The following is a 22,996-nucleotide window of genomic DNA, read 5'->3' as shown; positions in this document are numbered from 1 at the left end:
AGGCCTGTAATTTACATCATAGGTACACGTCAACTATGACAGACAAAATAAGAAAAAAAAATCCAGAAAATCACATTGTAGGATTTTTTATGAATTTATTTGCAAATTATGGTGGAAAATAAGTATTTGGTCACCTACAAACAAGCAAGATTTCTGGCTCTCACAGACCTGTAACTTCTTCTTTAAGAGGCTCCGCTGTCCTCCACTCGTTACCTGTATTAATGGCACCTGTTTGAACTTGTTATCAGTATAAAAGACACCTGTCCACAACCTCAAACAGTCACACTCCAAACTCCACTATGGCCAAGACCAAAGAGCTGTCAAAGGACACCAGAAACAAAATTGTAGACCTGCACCAGGCTGGGAAGATGAATCTGCAATAGGTAAGCAGCTTGGTTTGAAGAAATCAACTGTGGGAGCAATTATTAGGAAATGGAAGACATACAAGACCACTGATAATCTCCCTCGATATGGGGCTCCACGCAAGATCTCACCCCGTGGGGTCAAAATGATCACAAGAACGGTGAGCAAAAATCCCAGAACCACACGGGGGGACCTAGTGAATGACCTGCAGAGAGCTGGGACCAAAGTAACAAAGCCTACCATAAGTAACACACTACGCCGCCAGGGACTCAAATCCTGCAGTGCCAGACGTGTCCCCCTGCTTAAGCCAGTACATGTCCAGGCCCGTCTGAAGTTTGCTAGAGTGCATTTGGATGATCCAGAAGAGGATTGGGAGAATGTCATATGGTCAGATGAAACCAAAATATAACTTTTTGGTAAAAACTCAACTCGTCGTGTTTGGAGGACAAAGAATGCTGAGTTGCATCCAAAGAACACCATACCTACTGTGAAGCATGGGGGTGGAAACATCATGCTTTGGGGCTGTTTTTCTGCAAAGGGACCAGGACGACTGATCCGTGTAAAGGAAAGAATGAATGGGGCCATGTATCGTGAGATTTTGAGTGAAAACCTCCTTCCATCAGCAAGGGCATTGAAGATTAAATTTGGCTGGGTCTTTCACCATGACAATGATCCCAAACACACCGCCCGGGCAACGAAGGAGTGGCTTCGTAAGAAGCATTTCAAGGTCCTGGAGTGGCCTAGCCAGTCTCCAGATCTCAACCCCTTAGAAAATCTTTGGAGGGAGTTGAAAGTCCGTGTTGCCCAGCGACAGCCCCAAAACATCACTGCTCTAGAGGAGATCTGCATGGAGGAATGGGCCAAAATACCAGCAACAGTGTGTGAAAACCTTGTGAAGACTTACAGAAAACGTTTGACCTGTGTCATTGCCAACAAAGGGTATATAACAAAGTATTGAGAAACTTTTGTTATTGACCAAATACTTATTTTCCACCATAATTTGCAAATAAATTAATAAAAAATCCTACAATGTGATTTTCTGGAGAAAAAAAATCTCATTTTGTCTGTCATAGTTGACGTGTACCTATGATGAAAATTACAGGCCTCTCTCATCTTTTTAAGTGGGAGAACTTGCACAATTGGTGGCTGACTAAATACTTTTTTCCCCCACTGTGTGTATATATATATATACACTGAGATCATGTGACACTTAGATTGCACACAGGTGGACTTTATTTAACTAATTATGTGACTTCTGAAGGTAATTGGTTGCACCAGATCTTATTTAGGGGCTTCATAGCAAAGGGGGTGAATACATATGCACGCACCACTTTTCCGTTATTTATTTTCTATAATTTTTTGAAACAAGTTCTTTTTTTCATTTCACTTCACCAATTTGGACTATTTTGTGTATGTCCATTACATGAAATCCAACAAAAAATCCATTTAAATTACAGGTTGTAATGCAACAAAATAGGAAAAACGCCAAGGGGGATGAATACTTTTGCAAGGCACTCTATGTATGCTCTGTCTTGGCATATTTTATCAATGTGATTTCGCTATCTATTTCCAGTGAGCATTCATTGTATAGTTTAACTTTGCTAATGCAACCATCATCTTGAGGATCCCATTCGGATATGTTGTGTGTTACTGATGTAAATAAAGTGTGTAAACAATTCAGGAGTATTCATTGTACCGTCTGCATGGCTATTGCGTCCATATACTTAATTTATGATCCCATTGAGATACATTTTTGTGTCACTGAGGTAAAGGAGAGTGTAAACAAACTGTGAACACTGTCTAATGGCGTTATGTCTTTGTCAGCTGACAAGGCCTATAGGGACATGAGGGTGCTGAAGATGAGCCAGTCCATCATCGTGTCTGGGGAATCTGGTGCTGGAAAGACCGAAAACACCAAGTTTGTCCTCCGGTAAAGTCATGACATTCTCTGTGCATCGTCATCACACAGGATGTGTCCCAAATGGCACCATATTCCTTATATAGTGCACAATTTTTTTAAACCAGAACTAGTCAAAAGTAGTGCACTATATAGGGAGTAGGGTGCCATTTGGGACGCAGCCCAGTCTGATCTGGCAGGCTGTTTCTATTGGTTCATGTAAAGAAGTTTAGTCAGAGTATTCACATTAACTCTGATAATTTATTTCTGCCCTATAGATACTTAACAACGTCCTATGGAACAGGTCAAGATATTGATGAGAGAATAGTTGAAGGTAAATATGAATCTCACTTCCCAGCAGCATGACCTAATTACCATACTGTATGGATTTGTGTTTTAATTGCTATTCTTCTTCATCAATCCCACAGCCAATCCCCTGCTGGAGGCTTTTGGGAATGCTAAAACTGTCAGGAATAATAACAGTAGTCGCTTTGGGAAGTTTGTAGAGATCCACTTCAACGAAAAGGTACAGCAGCAGCACTGTCATACCACTGTACAATATTTCACGATCATTAAAATCATCAGACAACAACACCATGATAAGTGTTCAAATACTATTTGAAATGTCTTTGAATACTTTCAGCTTTTGCTTTGGCTACGTCTGATGCTAATTGAAACTGTGTTGTCTGGTCAGAATACTGTGGTAGGTGGCTTTGTGTCCCACTACCTGCTGGAGAAGTCCAGGATCTGCCAGCAGAGCCAGGAGGAGAGGAACTACCACATCTTCTACCGGCTGTGTGCCGGAGCCTCAGAGGACATCAGGACCAAGTTCCATCTGGAATCCCCAGACGCCTTCAGGGTGAGTGGGGCCTACAGACCGGCCTGTCACTCATTCATCTTCGCTAGCTCCTTGTACCGTAGCTTCTGAACATTTGGATATCTGCACCGTCCTATTCTGGGCCAGGTCCCAAGCTGATGTGGTGTTGAGTCCCAGGTTGTGTAGCTCATCATCCAACTGCATGGTCGGACTATCTGGCCTTGGACCCCATGTATGGTACTTTAAATGTATGCATCTCTGTGCGTTCAAGAGGATAAACCTGAGCAAGGTGCTCCGCAGAATCACTTATCTACAAATCACCTTGCATCTCAAATAACTAGTCATCGTGTGATTGAGATGAGTGAATCTGCGCAGCTCCTTGCTCAGGCCGATCCCCTAAAACACTCCCTGACACTCGTATCAGTGTGAGGAGTGAGGACTCAGCACCTCCACCCCAAGCAGTCAGCTCAACAGGGGGTACCAAAGCTCCTCATTAAATATTAAGGAGACTCACTCGTTTTGGTGTTTTAAGCTTAACATAAAAGATGCTATGAAAATGTCAAGTCATGAAACACGTTTGCTTGAATTGTTAATGTTGCTCCGTACCTCTGAAACCACTAGATGGCACTCTCCGCCATCCTTTAAGAAGGGCTTATTTTCTTGTCGTCAACTTCACAAATATAACAATCCATCTCATTGTGCTTTAAGGAAAGCCAATTCTGTTATAGTCAGCTGTCAGGTTTTTAGAGAAGTTGTACAAACTCTCTTCCTGCCTTGTCCATTATCGTTAATCCTTTATTAAAGTTCCCTGTCTGGTTCCCCTCCGTCTCAGGGTTACCTACACCCAATTCTGATGTTGTTAGCTGGCAGGTGTTTAGGGAAGTTGTACTAACTCCCTGCCTGCCATTCCTGTCCACCATTGGTTTAAAGATCCCTGTCTGGTTCCCATCAGGGGGATGAGATGCTTTCAGACACCCAATTCTGTTGTAGTTAAACTGGCATGTTTGTACAAGTTGTACAAACTCCCCTCCTGCTTTGTCCAATATTGATCCCCTCTTTTAAAGTTTCCTGCCTGGGCTCTTTAGGCCAGTGGTTCCCAACCTTTTCCGTTCTGAGGACTACCAAATTGCCATCAACAGCCAAAAAAATAAAATAAATATCTTGGCTGTCAAATTTAGTCCATTTTTATCAGTGAATGTAATAGATGAAAGGCTTATTATTATGATTACGATTATGATTATTATTATTATAATAAACAATTGTCATTGTGAAAAGTATTATAAAATTGCTTATAATAGCATTAATACAAAACATTTGTGACCTACCTGTAGTACCCCCTTTGGACCCCCAGGGGTTGAAAACCACTGCACTAAGCTTCAGGAAGATAAAGCGCTTTGACTCCAGCTCTTGACAGGAACATTGTCCACTATAATGGAGATAGTCAAACTGAGTGATGCAGAGATAATCTGCAGTGACATTTCTGCTCATCTCCAATTCAACTAGGACATTACGACTGACCGTTGAAGATTCTGGCTATCAGCAGCACATTTTAGAGGGCTCAGTCACGTTCGGCAAGCGGTGCAGATTATAATATAGAATTAACAGAGCCCAGACAACTCATGTGCCATCTGTTTCGCATTCATAACAGATTGGCATCAAATTGAATTGAAACCGAGTGAGCAGCTAGACAGGAAGGAAGTTGCAGGGAAAATATGGGATTTAAGTACCTTCAACATCACTTGCTGCAGACACATCATTTCAGCGTGGCTCAGAAGGTAGCCTACATCTCCCCTCTCTTCAGTGAGACATTACTTTCATGTCAGAATTTTGTGTTCTACAGCCTCCTCTCATTTGTGTCATTTGCCATACTGCAATGGCCATAGTTTCCCAGTATTTCTATGATTTCTATCCTCTGCGAAGCATTTCTTCTGGGCAGTAAGCCAGGTACTTCTGCTCGACCGTAGTCCCTTGCTTCCTCAAATAGTCTCATCTGTCCTACCATTTTTCTGCTGATCTGGAAACTAAAATGAAATTGTATTTCTTAATAACAACAATTACTTTTGTGCACAGTGGAGACCCAGTGGGGTTTGCAGCAGGGCTGTGTGGAGCTTTATAAGAAGTGTCTGTTATATTCTGTAGCCTTGTGCTGTGTTACTGAATATGCCCTGTCTGGAGTGTAGAGCACAGGGCTGGGCAGAGCGAGAGAGAGAGAGAGAGGGAGAGAGACACAATCCTCCTCAAAGCCTATCTCTGTAATTAAAGTCTTTGTTCCGTTCCATCTGGCCAGCTGAAAATGACTCGTCTCCTACAAACAAGATAAGCAACTGGGTTCTGTTTCTGTTTTGTTATTCTCTCCTACCCACCTGGGACGTTGTCGTTGCGCTCATCATCAGGCCGGATCTCTAGCGACAGGCAGGAAGGAAGCAAGCGACTGAGAATTCATTAAAAGTTGCACAAAGGCAATTACAGAGAGGAATAAACATAGTTTGTGCCAAATACATTCTTTACCGTGAACAATGGTGAATGATCAAGACCCAAGTAAACAACAAATCCGCTCACAACGATGTGTAATCCATCATATGGAACGCCTGTGCAGGCCACACATAGACTTCTATGGAAATAGATAGACGGTGATGTGGAAGTACATTCGCTAGTGAGTCTACACACCCCTTGCACATTTTGTTGCCTTCAAATTAACCCACAAAAGGGAGTACATTGGCATTTTTTTCCTACGGATCTACAAAACCTACTCCACATTTTCAAAGTTAAACAAAAATTATAGAAACATTTCCAAATTAATTAAAATTTAAAAACAAATGTCTTTATTGCGTAATGCTTCACACACCAGAGTTAATGCTTGGTGGAAGCACCTTTCGTAGGCATTACAGCTATGAATCATTTTGAATAAAATTTGACCAACTTTGTATAACTCTTAGGGCAAAATGTATCCATTGTTTTTGTCAAAATTGCTCAAGGTCAATCAATATTCAAACCTTTTTTAAGTCAGGACTGAGGCTGGACCACTCAGGAACTCTCAACACCTCTTGGAAAGCCATTCTTGTGTGTCTTTTGACATACAGTACCAGTCAAAAGTTTGGACACACCTACTCATTCAAGGGTTTTTCTTTATTTGTTACTATTTTCTACATTGTAGAATAATAGTGAAGACGTCAAAACTATGATATACAGTGAGGGGGAAAAAAGTATTTAATCCCCTGCTGATTTTGTACGTTTGCCCACTGACAAAGAAATTATCAGTCTATAATTTTAATGGTAGTTTTATTTGAACAGTGAGAGAAAAAAATCCAGAAAAACACATGCCAAAAATGTTATAAATTGATTTGCATTTTATTGAGGGAAATAAGTATTTGACCCCCTCTCAATCAGAAAGATTTCTGGCTCCCAGGTGTCTTTTATACAGGTAATGAGCTGAGATTAGGAGCACACTCTTAAAGGGAGTGCTCCTAATCTGTTTGTTACCTGTATAAAAGACACCTGTCCACAAACTCTCCACCATGGCCAAGACCAAAGAGCTCTCCAAGGATGTCAGGGACAAGATTGTAGACCTACACAAGGCTGGAATGGGCTACAAGACCATCGCCAAGCAGCTTGGTGAGAAGGTGACAACAGTTGGTGCGATTATTCGCAAATGGAAGAAACACAAAAGAACTGTCAATCTCCTTCGGCCTGGGGCTCCATGCAAGATTTCACCTCGTGGAGTTGCAATGATCATGAGAACGGTGAGGAATCAGCCCAGAACTACACGGGAGGATCTTGTCAATGATCTCAAGGCAGCTGGGACCATAGTCACCAAGAAAACACACTATGCCGTGAAGGACTGAAATCCTGCAGCGCCCGCAAGGTCCCCCTGTTCAAGAAAGCACATATACAGGCCCGTCTGAAGTTTGCCAATGAACATCTGAATGATTCAGAGGAGAACTGGGTGAAAGTGTTGTGGTCAGATGAGACCAAAATCGAGCTCTTTGGCATCAACTCAACTCGGCGTGTTTGGAGGAGGAGGAATGCTGCCTATGACCCCAAGAACACCATCCCCACCAACAAGCATGGAGGTGGAAACATTATGCTTTGTGGGTGTTTTTCTGCTAAGGGGACAGGACAACTTCACCGCATCAAAGGGACGATGGACGGGGCCATGTACCATCAAATCTTGGGTGAGAACCTCCTTCCCTCAGCCAGGGCATTGAAAATGGGTCGTGGATGGGTATTCCAGCATGACAATGACCCAAAACACACGGCCAAGGCAACAAAGGAGTGGCTCAAGAAGAAGTACATTAAGGTCCTGGAGTGGCCTAGCCAGTCTCCAGACCTTAATCCCATAGAAAATCTGTGGAGGGAGCTGAAGGTTCGAGTTGCCAAACGTCAGGCTCGAAACCTTAATGACTTGGAGAAGATCTGCAAAGAGGAGTGGGACAAAATCCTTCCTGAGATGTGTGCAAACCTGGTGGCCAACTACAAGAAACATCTGACCTCTGTGATTGCCAACAAGGGTTTTGCCACCAAGTAGTAAGTCATGTTTTGCAGAGGGGTTAAATACTTATTTCCCTCATTAAAATGCAAATCAATTTATAACATTTTTGACATGCGTTCTTCTGGATATTTTTGTTGATATTCTGTCTCTCACTGTTCAAATAAACCTACCATTAAAATTATAGACTGATCATGTCTTTATCAGTGGGCAAATGTACAAAATCAGCAGGGGATCAAATACTTTTTTCCCTCACTGTAACACATATAATAATAATAAATAATATGCCATTTAGCAGACGCTTTTATCCAAAGCGACTTACAGTCATGCGTGCATACATTTTTGTGTATGGGTGGTCCCGGGGATCGAACCCACTACCTTGGCGTTACAAGCGCCGTGCTCTACCAGCTGAGCTACAGAGGACCACATATGGAATCATGTAGTAACCAAAAAAGTGTTTAACAAATCAAAATGTATTTTATATTTGAGTTTCTTCAAAGTAGCCACCCTTTGCCTTGATGACAGCTTTGTACACTTGGCATTCTCTCAACCAGCTTCACCTGGAATGCTTTTCCAACAGTCTTGAAGGAGTTCCCACAAATTCTGAGCACTTGTTGGCTGCTTTTCCTTCACTCTGCCGTGCGACTCATTCCAAACCATCTCAATTGGGTTGAGGTCGGGGGATTGTGGAGGCCAGGTCATCTGATGTAGCACTCAATCACTCTCCTTCTTGGTAAAATAGCCTTTACACAGCCTGGAGGTGTGTTGGGTCATTGTCCTGTTGAAAAACAAATGATAGTCCCAAAAAGCCCAAACCAGATGGGATGGCGTATCACTGCAGAATGCTGTGGTAGCCATGCTGGTTAAGTGTGCCTTAAATTCTAAATAAATCACTGACAGTGTCACCAGCAAAGCACCCCCACACCATAACACCTCCTCCTCCATGCTTTACGGTGGGAACTACACATGCGGAGATCATCCGTTCATCCACACCGCATCTCACAAAGACACGGCGGTTTGAACCCAAAATCTCAAATTTGGACTCATCAAAGGACAGATTTCCACAAGTGTAATGTCCATTTTTCATGTTTCTTGGCCCAAGCAAGTCTCTTCTTATTATTGGTGTCCTTTAGTAATGGTTTCTTTGCAGCAAGAAGGCCGTGAAGGCCTGATTCACACAGTCCCCTCTGAACAGTTGATGTTGATGTTGAGATGTGTCTGTTACTTGAACTCTGAAACATTTATTTGGGCTGCAATTTCTGAGGCTGGTAACTCTAATGAACTTATCCTCTGCAGCAGAGGTAACTCTGGGTCTTCCATTCCTGTGGCGGTCCTCATGAGAGCCAGTTTCATCATAGTGCTTGATGGTTTTTGCAACTGCACTTGAAAAACTTTCAAAGTTCTTGACATTTTCAGCATTGACTGAAAGTAATGATGGACTGCCGTTTCTCTTTGCTTATTTGAGCTGTTCTTGCCATAATATGGACTTGGTATTTTACCAAATAGAGAAACGGCAGTCAATCATTACTTTCAGTCAATGCTGAAAATTTCAAGAACTTTGAAAGTTTTTCAAGTGCAGTTGCAAAAACCATCAAGCACTATGATGAAACCCCCCCACCTTGTCACAACACAACTGATTGATTCAAACACATTAAGAAGGAAATAAATTCCACAAATGAACTTTAAAGAAGGCACACCTGTTAATTGAAATGCATTCCAGGTGACTACCTCATGAAGCTGGTTGAGAGAATGCCAAGTGTGCGCAAAGCTGTCATCAAGGCAAAGGGTGGCTATTTGAAGAATCTCAAATATAACATATTTGATTTGTTTAACACTTTTTTGGTTACTACATGATTCCATATGTGTTATTTCATAGTTTTTATGTCTTCACTATTATTCAACAATGTAAAATATAGTACAAATAAAGAAAAACCTTTGAATGAGTAGGTGTGTCCACACTTTTGACTGGTAGTGTATATCATACAGCAGTATATTGATCCATGTTGTGTTGTATTTGTCTGTGTTGCAGTATTTGAACAGAGGATGCACTCGCTTCTTTGCAAATAAGGACACAGACAAACAGATCCTTCAGAACCGCAAGAGCCCAGAGGTACTGTGCAGATCTTAATCTTTCTTTCTTTCTCTCTCTCCTTTCTCTCTCGCCTTTCTTTCTTTTCTTTTCTTTCTTCATGTACATTCCATATTGATTGGTTCTATTGTCTTTAGCTACTCCGGGTATTCCCAGATATCTGGACAACCACAGAAGGAAATCCTCCCTCTGATCCGTAGTTTTTGGGTATCTAGTGACAGATGGTTTCTCATCTCCAGAACTAACTGGAAATGCACTTGGGCACAACTCTGTCTGCGCAGAGAGAAAATAACAGAATGTACTCTTCCATCCCCATCTTGCTCCCTGTATCTGTCACAATGTCTTTTACCTTTACTAAACGGCCTGCTCAGTCAAATAAGGATAATTGTTCTTGATCTGCAGATGCACTGATACAGTGCCTTCCAGTAGTGACTTTTCTTTTTACCGAAGAAGACACGTTTTTTACAAGTTATAGAACTCCCACAAAGTTGCCTACAAATTGTTTTATTTTTATTCTGGTCAGATAAGCCCCATTATATTACCTCGGGAAACTTTGTTCTCTGAGATGTGATGCAAATAAGAAGCAAACCATTTAATTAAGAAAGGAGCCAGTGAGATGAAGACTGTATGAATAGATGTAAATACAGCATCAATGAGAGATCTTTATGCTCAGCCGAAATGACTTCCTTTCTTTGCCTTCTCCCTTTGGGTAATTATGCATAAGTTCTCCATTACTGCAACTGTGTGCCTTCAGGACTCACTAGTGTAATTAATTATTATAGTTATTTTGAAATGCCCTTTACAACAGTATGCTTCTCTTACTCTCCCCTTGAGGGACATTGATGATTCATCCATTCTATGTAGTCAGGGACATCAGTGGGAGAAAATGAGTGTGGACATTTTCAATCCGATAATATCATGTTTTGTAATTGTGCGGCTGATGCCATATGTTTTAGTAGAGGTAATACTACCATGTTATACTACCATGTAAGTTAAACCATAGAAATGGAAGTAATTCAAATTTTATAGTTAACTTCACAGTAAACAAAGAAATTATGAGGACTTGTTGGGTTGAGTTTTTCAGCGTATGTTTAACCTAAGCAGATGATATTCAGGTGAAGCTTTTAGATGGTAGGGACAGTACAGGTAGGTGATACATTTGGTCTCTTTCTAGGTTCACACCAGGAGAAGGCAATCTCCATGGAGGCATGTAGCTTCTTATATGATCATGGAGGATCGTAACTTTTGATCACAGGAAGCACCTGTTCATGATAAATGCTGTGTTTGGCCTATTGGAGAGAATCATGTTGTGACAAATGCTGAATAAGGCCTTTATGCTCATTGCTTGTGGATATAATTTGCCCATACATCGTCTGTGTTCCAAATGGCACCCTATTCACTATGGGCCCTGGTCAAAAGTAGTGCACTAACTAGGGAATAGGGTGCTATATGGGACGGACCCCTCACTTCATACCATGTTCACTGTCACTGTTGTTGATCAAGGTTGTATTTCTCTTTACACTGCTTCTTCTCTATATAATACAGGACGATCAGGTGATTATAGATTTGGTGCCGTTACAAGGATTACTTCTTTTTGATTTTATTATGATGTCAATTTTGGAACATTTTATTTATTTTTGTCTCTGGGTTCACATTGGTGCTGTGTGTGGTGGGGTCCTTGCATGCTTTCTCTCTCTTTAAGTGCATGATGTGATTTTTCTCTGTAGTGTAAGGCTTGAGGTCAAAATGACAACAAATTTTGTGTCCTGCGTAAAGCTGGACCAGAATGTCAGAGTACAATGGTTTTTTAATGGTGTAGTCGGGGACTACAGATGGAAAGTAGCTATTAGCGAAATCTGGTGGGACGCATAATTTCACAGTGCACTGAGACTTATTTTTTGTTGTGCACTGTCCCTGCCAAATAAACGTAATAAACTGGCACTCGTGGCAATATAAGCCTTCTATTTGATATCCAAAAGTTACTGTGAAGTTTGGAGCCAAGAAACTTTTACTCAGTACATGAAATGCATCTATCCCAAGCAGCTACTGTATAATTGGGAATAAAGTGCTCAAATGTGCTTTAAACAAACTGCTTGGTTTCCATTATTGTAATGGCTTGGCTTTCTTATCACCTTAGGTCATCCATTTTCCTATAGAGAAGAATAAACCGCTCCTAGACAACAGCCCTCCTATATGGTTGTTGTTTACAAGGCAATGTCTGCTCTGTACTGTGTTGTATGCCGAAAAGTATTTCTCATTGCAATAGAGTTAATTCATAAACTAATGCAACCACCTTCAGTTACAGAATGTTAGTTGATATTATTTTTATGAAAATAAGTTCAAGAGCGTAAAGTTGAATGACGAGATGGATTCTTATTAGTGTCTCATTGGCCACGGACACATTCAAATGTACCTCTTAAAACAAAACTGTTTAATATTAGGAAACCCAATTATCATAAAAGCCAGTTATCTGCCATTCTAGTCTGGTGTTTGAAGCTACTGTATGTTGTCATTGCTCTGCCAGTGTACTATCATACTGTAACATTCTTCTTTGTGTTGCTGGTTTTCCAGGTGTGGGCTCTACCTTACTATCCTTGCTCCTCTTCCTACTGCAGATAGCTGGAGATGTTATGTACTTTATCTTCCATGCAGGTTTAATGTGCTAATTCCATTAAAAAATCATCCCAATTAGCTTGAAGTCCCAAGTCCAATAGCATTGCCTCATCTCAAATCCAAACAAATACTTTCAAAGAAAAACTCTTGCCTGTGAGGGAGACGGATGGTCTTTTTATTACTTTATGGGTAATAAGAGTTTTCTTTCTTCATTTTATTGACCTTGTGGCACAACATTGACACAGCTACAATGCAAGCCTACAGTCTTTGAGACAGTACCCCTTCTGTAAAGAGCGTGTGACCCTGGTCACTGACCCATCCATGGTCTCTCGGCACCTGAAAGCTGGGCTGCTGAAGGGTTAAGGTTGTAGAGAAAGGGTGACCCCGACTGAGGGCGACCACTGACCCGTCCTTTCCCCATGGTTCCTCAGCACCTGAAGGCTGGGCCCCTGAAGGACCCTCTGCTGGACGACCAGGGGGACTTCAACAGGATGTGTGGGGCCATGAAGAAGATCGGCCTGGATGACACGGAGAAGCTGGACCTGTTCAGAGTGGTGGCCGGGGTTTTGCACCTAGGCAACATCGACTTTGAGGAGGCAGGCAGCACATCAGGTGAGCAGGGTGTCTGTCGGTCTTTCTGTGAGGTCTCTTTTTGTCTGTCTGACTGTCTTTTCGCTCTCACACTCTGTCTCTCACTTTGTCTCTCACTCATTCACTGCTCACTATAGTTTCCACATCAGGTGAGAACGGTCTCTGTCTCTCTCTACCTCCCCCTCTCTCGCTCTGTCTCTCTCATTCACTCAGTGCTCATTATAGTTTGCACATCAGCTGTGCCAGCTCTTGCTCTCACTCACTCACTCACTCACTCACTCACTCACTCCTCATCATCGTTTCAATAGTTTTTTGCATGCTTGTTTGCAAGCTTTCTTAACAGATGGCTTGGCATATGAGATGTCAGAGTATATCACTCCAAAACGCATACTATTTGGTACATTAACCAACAACAAAGACACAGCTGTCTCTCTTTCAGTGCAGTGACAATGTGAGTAAAGCACCAGGGCACAGGACAGGAAGTCTAAGGGATGCTGAGGAAGTGGTAGTTCAAGTTTTGTCAGAGCTGGCAGATACCTTTGCAAAAAATGTAAATAATAATGGATCCGGGGGCCTACAAAATGGGGTCTAGTCCCTGGTCTAGTCTAACCAGAAAAACAATCCTCTTTTGTGTCTGTGAAGCAGGTGTGCCGTTTTGCTTTTGTCCCCCAGGACACTTGCTCTGTGATCAATTACTTTAATCTTCAGCTTTCTTCTAAAGACCCATGTGGCCTCTTGTTGTAGTCTGTGAAATGTATTTTATTCACTATCAAAGAGCCACCACAAGACACAAGGACACTGGGGACTAGTCATTCTCCTCCCATTCATTTACTATTGATACAAAGCCATTGGATTAACTGATGAAATGTTTCACGTCTCTTTGTGAATGTCGCTCTTTGTAGTCCTCTACGGTTATAATATCTTACAGAATAATCTCATAGATTTTTGTTGTTGTTGTTAGAGCAAGTATATTCTTTCATTTGGCACGGCTGATGCATTATGATGTGAATGTCTTGGGCTCTCCTCCACCCACTGACTCCACATTACACACATGCTGTTTCAGACGACGGTCACAGTTTATGAGAATAAACCATTCCTTTTGAACATCAGAGTGAAACTTGAATGTAGTGCCTTTCATTTCTCCTCTCTTTTTTCCCTCTGTGAAAGTGAAGAGAGTGAGAGCGGCACACCATGGCAGCGTTTAAAACGAGTAGTTTGTACTTAGCGGGAGTCTCCCGTGGTGTGTTTTTACAGCGACCTGAAGCAAAGAGTCCAGTCAGAGAAGATAATGATCATAAGGATGAGAGATGGGAACTGTCCTGATGCTCCTTGTCCCCAACATGAAACATAGGATATCCTGCCTCAGCTCTTCTGAGAGAAGCGCCTTCCAGTGTCGCACTGAAAACTGTGCCCCTTATCCCCTCCTTCCTGTGTTGCCACCAAACCATCCCTCTTATCACCTCCTTCCTGTCGCCCCTAAACAGTCCCCATTATCCCCTCCTTTGTGTCGTCCCAAAACTGTCCTGTGTCGTCCCAAAATTATCCTGTGTCGCCCTTGAACTAGCCATCTTATCCCCTCCTTTCTTTCCCACTATCCCATCTCTTGTCTATCTACAGATTGTATGCCAGATAATGTGATATAACCAAAGATTTTTGGTGTCAGTTACTGGGCGTTACAGGAAAGCCCCATACAAACCACCGCCATAGAATTTTCAACTAACCTGTTTTTGGCGATACTTTCTTTTGTTCTTGATTCAGTGAAAAAATTATATTTCGAAATGTCAGTTTCCAGTTGCATGTGGTTCTACAAAAAAACATAAATTCTGAAAAGTATTAAATCTATGTTTTGTATGGAGTGAGATTTGCCTCTTATGTGTGTGTAGATCTTTGTTTTGGTCCACTGTGTCATATACTTCTGCACGTGGCCACGTTGCATAGAAACGACTAGTTCCAAAGACGCTGGGAAATGCTAGATGCGCCGCAGCTAAGATGGCGAGGAACCTCCTTGCGTGTTACAAAACATGGATTGAATATCTTTCTTTCTGAGTTTTTGCTGGTTTTTGTAGAACCACTTGCAACTGGAAACTGACATTTCTAAGAGAATGAAGAATGTATCGCCATGAACAGGTTAGCTGAAAAATCTATAAGTATGGGGCTTTCCTGTAACGTCCAGTAATAGACACCAAAGACCTTTGGGTATATCACATTATCTGGTGTAAAATCTGTAGATACCTGGCACGGTAGGAGACTTATGAAATGCATAGTGTTAGGCAGTGATGGAGTGCTATGGTTCAGGAATAATGAAGCCTGTTTCATTATGAAATAGATGGGCAAAAAGGTTAAGTCTTCGCTGATAAATCATGTGAGAGTGATTGTAGGCTTTGTCCTAATATTATTGAGACCAGACTAGGGTGAATCTGGATTTCCGTATGTAGCTAGTGCTTTAAAATTTAATATTGTCCCAAGAGTACCAGACTTTGATCGTGCTGTTTCCTTATGGATGTTCAGGATCGATATGGGCAGTATTGAACTGTAGTACATGTCATGATATGTCAAACCCATGTTGTACTGTAATGTACAATATGTGCACTCACTGTATGCACATTTTACCCAGGGTCAGAGCTTACTCAGTCTTCAATAAAATCACTGTTGACATTTTGACTTTCTCATTGAATGACAGCTGAACTGGAAGTATCTTTGCTAAATTCTTCCTAACCTCTCACAACATCATTCTACACATTGTCCTTAGAAAGTTACTAACAATGTTACTAACAACATTACTAACTACTCACAATGTGATCGCGCTGTTCCACCAGGTGGCTGCACCATAAAGAACCAGTCGAGCCAGACGGTGGAGTACTGTGCTGAGCTGCTGGGTCTGGAAGAGTTGGACCTGCGAGTCAGCCTCACCTCCAGGGTCATGCTCACCACAGCAGGGGGCGCCAAAGGAACAGTTATCAAGTAAGTCACAATGGAACGACATATAGAACATATTATTACATATAGCATCTCTATGTAAGTCACTTTCTTCTCCTCAACGGCCTTGCATGGAGAGAGGACTGCGAGTGCATTTTAAATGGCACTATTCCCTATATAGTGCACTACTTTTGACCAGGACCCATAGGGAATAGGGTGGGTTTTCCACTGCCTTTTATTACATTTTACATTTTAGTCATTTAGCAGACACTCTTATCCAGAGTGACTTACAAATTGGTGCATTTTCTTGTCTTTTTAAGTGGGGGTGGGGGGTAGAAGGATTGGGGGGGAGCTTGTTCCACCATTGGGGTGCCAGAGCAGCGAATAGCTTTGACTGGGCTGAGCGGGAACTGTGCTTCCGTAAAGGTAGGGGGGCTAGCAGGCCAGAGGTGGATGAACGTAGTGCCCTCGTTTGGGTGTAGGGTCTGATCAGAGCCTGAAAGTAAGGAGGTGCCGTTCCCCTCACAGCTCCGTAGGCAAGCACCATGGTTTTGTAGTAGATGCGAGCTTCAACTGGAAGCCAGTGGAGTGTGCGGAGGAGCGGGGTGACATGAGAGAACTTGGGAAGGTTGAACACCAGACGGGCTGCAGCGTTCTGGATAAGTTATAGAGGTTTAATGGTCCTTTTATGAGAGGACAGGCAAAATAACAGGTAGCTCCTGTGTTTTTTAATTGCATGTGATACGTGTTTGTATTCCTAAACATTCCGATGTGAGACAGTATGTCTGTCAATATGGTGGTGATTCTAGCCTATTTGTATTGGAAGGCTTGTGTTTGTAGATGGTGTCAGGTCCACATGATTAGCACTCTGTTAACACCTGCCTTGCTGGCCACATGCCAGTTACCATAGGAACCAATAGATGCGCGTGTGTGTGCGCATTTGTATTGTGTGTGTGTGTGTGCTGCGGACGTCACAAACAGTAGTGCTGTGCCTCTATCTCTGATTAAAAATAGGAACTAGCCACTATTGAATGAATACGTGCCCTTGACTTGATGTTGTTCAATAGAACACTAGTAGAGATAGGGCTGAGCAGGAGAGAGGTGAGAGAATCACATGCAAAGAAGAAACAAGTCATGTTGCTGTGGGAATGGACAGCTTCAAAGTCTTCAAAGTGATGGAGGGAGTAAAAGACAAGGGTTGTGGGTTCGATTCCCACAGTATGGGGGGAAAAAAATTATTCACTCTAACTGTAAGTCGCTCTGGATAAGAGCGTCTGCTAAATGACTAAAATGTAAAATGTAGTGCACTACTTTTGACCAGAGCCCTTGTCAAAAGCAGTGCACTATATAGGGCATAGTGTGCAATTTGGGACGCATGCCTCTTTCTCGATCTATGGCAAGGCCCTGTGTGCATTTAGCCGTGGCCCAGCCTGTCTAATGCCTGACAGTGATTGTTGTATGGGCAGCTTGGCGCTCCCTCAGCTCGCCAACCTGAATGCCAAGCCACTCGATATGTGCAATTACCCTTATGTCCTCCCTCACAAATGTTTGTCTGTTGTTTCATTTGTGGAGAGAGAGACACTTTCACACAGTAGTTAAGCTTTAACTGCTGCTTTATATGGGCCTGGCTGTGTCATTATGTGTGAGTCCTACTCTATTCCCTACATAGTGCACTATTTTTGACCAGGGCCCATAGGGTTCTGGTCAAAAGAAGTGCATGATATAGGGAATCTGGTGCGATTTGGGACGCAGCCTCTGAGGGCGTAATATTAAGCAATTAATTATTGGTGTGCCGTGCCTTGTTTCATTTCTGTTTAATTAATAGCAGCAATCGCAATGTGTGAGTACAGTTACATTAAGTGACTTATAAAGGGTAGACAGGGATTTCAACCGGCTCTCTCTGTCTGTGGCTCCACCACTAAGCGGCCTATTTTTATGACTTATGTAAGGGGGAAAGCTGTATCTAGCTAAATGTTAGCCTGTTTAGGGACTAGCTTTTAAGGCGTTTATATGTGCGAGGCAGAATGTGGGAGAGAGAGATGTTAATCGTGTTGACCCCACCATGGTGAATTCAGTGGTGGACTCAGCATCTCTGCGAGGCCAGGGGGGGTCAGTCCACTCTCTCAGCTTGCCCATATTCACAGTGCAGTACAGACTCATTTAACGGTCATATAAATAATATGTGAGCCTCTCAACTTCCTGATAACATGCTGCCGGGATAATTTTGTGGAGATCATTGAGCAAGGTGGATAACCTCAGGCTTCATAGGGAATACACACATCCCAGCTACTGTTAGTGTTCTGGCATTTCATACCTGGAAGCTGCTCTTCCTCCCGGGGAAGGACTGCCCGCTCCATGATCTCGCCATCACGGTTGACAACTCCATTGTGTCCTCCTCCCAGAGTGCAAAGAACCTTGGCATGACCCAGGACAACACCCTGTCAATCTCCGCTAACATCAAAGCGGTGACCCGATCCTGCAGGTTCATGCTCTACAACATTCGCAGAGTACGACCCTACCTTACACAGAAAGCGGCACAGGTCCTAATCCAGGCACTTGTCATCTCCCGTCTGGATTACTGCAACTCGCTATTGGCTGGGCTCCCTGCCTGTGCCATTAAAACCCTACAACTTATCCAGAACGCTGCAGCCCGTCTGGTGCTCAACCTTCCCAAGTTCTCTCATGTCACCCCGCTCCTCCGCACACTCCACTGGCTTCCAGTTGAAGCTCGCATCTACTACAAAACCATGGTGCTTGCCTACGGAGCTGTGAGGGGAACGGCACCTCCTTACCTTCAGGCTCTGATCAGACCCTACACCCAAACGAGGGCACTACGTTCATCCACCTCTGGCCTGCTAGCCCCCCTAACTCTACGGAAGCACAGTTCCCGCTCAGCCCAGTCAAAGCTATTCGCTGCTCTGGCACCCCAATGGCGGAACAAGCTCCCCCATGACGCCAGGACTGCGGAGTCACTGACCACCTTCCGGAGACACTTGAAACCCTACCTCTTTAAGGAATACCTGGAATAGTATAACCGTAATCCTTCTACAACCCCCCATAAAAAAAAAAAGGGGTGGTTGTCCCACTGGCTATCCTAAGTTGAATGCACCAATTTGTAAGTCTCTATGGATAAGAGCGTCTGCTAAATGACGTAAATGTAAATGTAATATACCTCTTGATTATAAATGAGAGGCCAGGGCTTAACCCTGGTATTTAAATGTTTTAACTGGGCTGTGGACCCTTAGCTTCTCACTGGCTGGAAGAATATAAATGAAACATGGCTTGTGGTTGAGAGAGTGCGAGAGAGGGCCCAGGTGTACTGAGAGCTGAAGGGAGCAAAGGTGTAAGACGAGGTGGTGTGATGCTGGGATCATAATGGGGAGCTCTTGTCTTGTGGGATGTGTTAAATGGAGATCCACAGGAGGGACGAGGTAATGGATAAGTCCTGCCCGAAGAGTGCGTGTGTAGTGTGGGTGTGAGGGATGGAGGTAAAGGTGTGTGAGGAGAATCAAGACATTAGAGGTGGATTTTGGACATAACCTTAAAGTACTACTAGAGCTACTAGTACAGCGTTATCCTGGTTCTCTCCTGCCTTAAAGGAAAAACTTTAGAAGCAAAGTGTCACTTGCCACTTAATCACTATGATGCTTTTTGCATAATATGATTCATTTTGCATCATCATGATGATGTGGCAAGTGACACATTGCTTCTTGAAAGTCCAATAGCTTGAAAACTTGACTGCTGACATTGTGGACTAATGAACAAAAATACCAAAATATAGTTGATATAATTAGAGTTTTTTTTCTTTAAGGGCATGACAATGATGTGTTTGTGAAGCAAAGCTAAAGCTTGAGAAACTTTTTTAAGTCCACGTGGCAGCCATGTTGTACATTTGGCGCTCCACTGCATTTTTAGTCCTCTCGGTAGTCTCTGATTATTGAGCTGCACACTTGACTGCAGTCAGAGCTCTGGGGCCATTACAATACATTCTCAGAGCTGTGATGCTTATACTTTCTCTCATTGGTAAGGCTCCTTATCACACCACAATCACTCTTTCCCTAAGATGTCAATAACCCAATTATCTGCTTGGGAAACCAAGCAGACCCTCAGTATTTTTGCACACCCACGGTGATGAATGCATGGGATTATTTAGACTGACTCGACTCTTGTCGTTATGAATTGTGGGCTATTGATTTCACCAGCCATCACTGCTCAAGTATGTGTCTCTGTATGCGTGTATATGTCTTTGCTCTATGTTTCTTTGCTGGTGACAAATCAAATTTCCCCTCGTATGGAATACATGGTAGATTTAGCTTAGATATACTTTATTGCCTGTTTTTCACAGAAATTTAACTTTGCATACAAAGGCAAGCATTCACTTATAATATAATAAACAGTATGCCATTTAGCAGATGCTTTTATCCAAAGCAACTTAGTCATGCATGCAAACATTTTACGTACAGAGGACCAGTGCTGGAGGAAGGAGGAATGATGTGCTTTCTCTCTCCCTCTCAGAGTGCCACTGAAAGTGGAACAGGCGAACAACGCACGGGATGCCCTGGCCAAGGCCGTGTACAGCCGGTTGTTTGACCACGTGGTCACCAGGGTCAACCAGTGCTTCCCCTTCGACTCCTCCGCTAACTTCATCGGGGTTCTGGATATCGCAGGCTTTGGTCTGTACCCCCTTTATGTGCTCTGTGCTACATGTACGTGATACATGATACCACATTATATGATAGTAGTAGTAGTAGTAGTAAACATTATTATCCCTAAGGCGGAAATGGTTTTGCAGCATAATTGTCCATAAAAATTCATCAAACCAACAGACATTTCACCATGAGACATTATACACAACATAACACGAACCACTCATTGCACACAATTGCAAGAGTTCATTAGTCAGAGACAGTGGTGGTTTACAGCTAAAGTGCTTGTTTTTTAAATTTGTTTTCATTTCCTGATGTCGCTCTTCCAGAGTACTTTGAGCACAACAGCTTTGAGCAGTTCTGCATCAACTACTGTAACGAGAAGCTGCAGCAGTTCTTCAACGAACGCATCCTGAAAGAGGTGAGCGCTTCTTCCACTGTCGGTCTGTGGACCCCGACGCCTCCTCTCTCCTTAGTTGACATCCCAGCTGTACAACAGGGCTCAATCTCAAGTTGCCTTTCTGTGATTCCTAGCATCCTATCTCCTTGCCTCCTCCTCAACTGTATTGGAGGGGAATGACCAAGGTCCTTCCCATTGGACCTTCTTCTCCAATGCGTCCTGAGAAGGAGGCGTGGAGAGAGGATGCGAGAAATCTAGGAAAGATGAACTGAGAAAGAGCCCAGGTTTTTGCAACAAGCAGAAGGAAACCTTGATATTTAAGAATCAGTTATATTTGTCAGAGAACTTGCTAATGTAATATATTATTGCTGGATAGCTATAATAGACAGAAAAGCTTATGCACTCATAGACTTGAAGAAACTTTCAAAGTTCTTGAAATTTTCCGGATTGACTGACCTTCATGTCTTAAAGTAATGATGGACTGTCGTTTCTCTTTGCTTATTTGAGCTGTTCTTGCCATAATATGGACATGGCCTTTTACCAAATAGGGCTATCTTCTGTATACCACCCCTACCTTGTCACAACACAACTGATTGGCTCAAATGCATTAAGAAGGAAAGAAATTCCACAAATTAACTTTTAACAAGGCACGCCTGTTAATTGAAATGCATTCCAGGTGACTACCTCATGAAGCTGGTTGAGAGAATGCCAAGAGTGTGCAAAGCTGTCATCAAGGCAAAGGGTGCCTACTTTGAAGAATCTCAAATATAAAATATATTTTGATTTGTTTAACACTTTTTTGGTTACTACATGAAGGAAATAGTCAAAATAAAGAAAAACCCTTGAATGAGTAGGTGTGTCTAACTTTTGACTGGTACTGTATATATGATTGTTCTCTATTCTAATGAGGCCAAAGACGCAAATGTATTCAAATGAAGTCTGAGGGCATAATATTTTCTGTCTATTATAGCTATCCAGCAATAATACATTTACGTTAGCAAGTTCTCTGACCAATATAACTGAATCTTAAATATCAAGGTTTCCTTCTGCTTGTTGCAAACTCCTGGAATAAGTAAGTGTGTCCAAACGTTTGACTGGTACTGTAGGTAAACAGACTTCAATTATTTTCTGAATGTCATTATGAATGACATTACAAATGCTTGTTATTGGAACCGTTCTGTTTTGAATTCTAGGAACAAGAGCTGTATCAGAAGGAGGGTCTTGGAGTAAATGAGGTCCATTATGTCGACAATCAGGACTGCATAGGTTTGTCTCATCTTCACATCATTTCAGAGGTTTAGCCTACGTACAGTATCCTCCACCTAGTTTCCAGTGTTTTCCCCCTGTTTTTTTCAATGTGTTGCCATTCAATGTTCTTCTGACTGGAGATCTGTTTTGACCTCTGTTTGTGTGGGAAGGTGGAATAGCTGTTTTCTCTGAGGGAGGTTAAGCTTTTGAGCGCACAACTCTTGACCCTGACCCCAAGTTATGTTTCATGGTCAACAGAAATAAAGCCAGTTGATGGGAGGTAGATTGATTATGTTCCAGAGCACACCTAAACCCCTCTGTTTGAGATGTGTGTGGTACCAGAGAGTGGAATGGAGGTGACAGGGGTTAACGCTAGATAGAATGGGGTCTGCGTTTAAGAGAAGCAGCCATTGGACCAAAGCCTGCCCTGTAGACTCTCACATACACTGCTCTCTGAGAACAGACATTTTACTTTCTGTTCCATCAAGTAGGGTTGGGCGGTATAGCTGAAATATCATATCACAATATTTTCACATTTTTTACGGTATTTTATATTTTTTAATAATACAAGCTCTACATTTGCTTTAAGTAATGCATGACCTAGAATGGCAACGCATCAATTCTAAGTGATTTCAATGGGTCTTTCTAAATTCTGGTTGTTTTATACTGTTCATTCAAACTTCAACCAAAGGTAATTTTCATAGATTTCTGCATTTCCTGCACTCATTTGAGATCATGTCCACACTGCCACAAAGGGCTGCATGATATGGGCAAAACATCTAGGCCTTATTTTTAACCAAATTCTGCTATTGCTATTTGATTTAGATACAAATTATTGGGTGAACTGTTGGAATCATGGAAATAGAGTGAATATTTTAATTCTAGAGTTAGAATATAATAGTGGCCACTTTGAATACCATGTTGTTTGAC

The 22,996-nt window shown here is 42.4% G+C and overlaps 1 protein-coding gene across 4 annotated transcripts in view; it reads left to right on the top strand.

Moving 5' to 3' along the window:
* Nucleotides 1-22,996, top strand: part of LOC311106863 (unconventional myosin-VI-like) — a 118,476-nt gene that overhangs the window by 45,165 nt on the left and 50,315 nt on the right. For all 4 annotated transcript variants that reach the window (XM_084149247.1, XM_084149246.1, XM_084149245.1 and 1 more), the window contains exons 6-15: nucleotides 2,188-2,293; nucleotides 2,539-2,594; nucleotides 2,689-2,786; nucleotides 2,955-3,119; nucleotides 9,593-9,673; nucleotides 12,697-12,877; nucleotides 15,673-15,817; nucleotides 20,288-20,445; nucleotides 20,748-20,839; nucleotides 22,012-22,084. In XM_084149247.1, the coding sequence (XP_084005373.1) occupies nucleotides 2,188-2,293; nucleotides 2,539-2,594; nucleotides 2,689-2,786; nucleotides 2,955-3,119; nucleotides 9,593-9,673; nucleotides 12,697-12,877; nucleotides 15,673-15,817; nucleotides 20,288-20,445; nucleotides 20,748-20,839; nucleotides 22,012-22,084 (1,155 nt within the window). The remainder of the gene's footprint in view (nucleotides 1-2,187; nucleotides 2,294-2,538; nucleotides 2,595-2,688; nucleotides 2,787-2,954; nucleotides 3,120-9,592; nucleotides 9,674-12,696; nucleotides 12,878-15,672; nucleotides 15,818-20,287; nucleotides 20,446-20,747; nucleotides 20,840-22,011; nucleotides 22,085-22,996) is intronic.

The sequence above is a fragment of the Coregonus lavaretus genome (genome assembly GCF_964263955.1).
Source record: "Coregonus lavaretus genome assembly, chromosome: 31".
NCBI lineage: Eukaryota > Metazoa > Chordata > Actinopteri > Salmoniformes > Salmonidae > Coregonus > Coregonus lavaretus.
The sequence above is the reverse complement of the archived record's forward strand: the minus strand, read 5'-3'. Positions and strand labels throughout refer to the sequence as shown.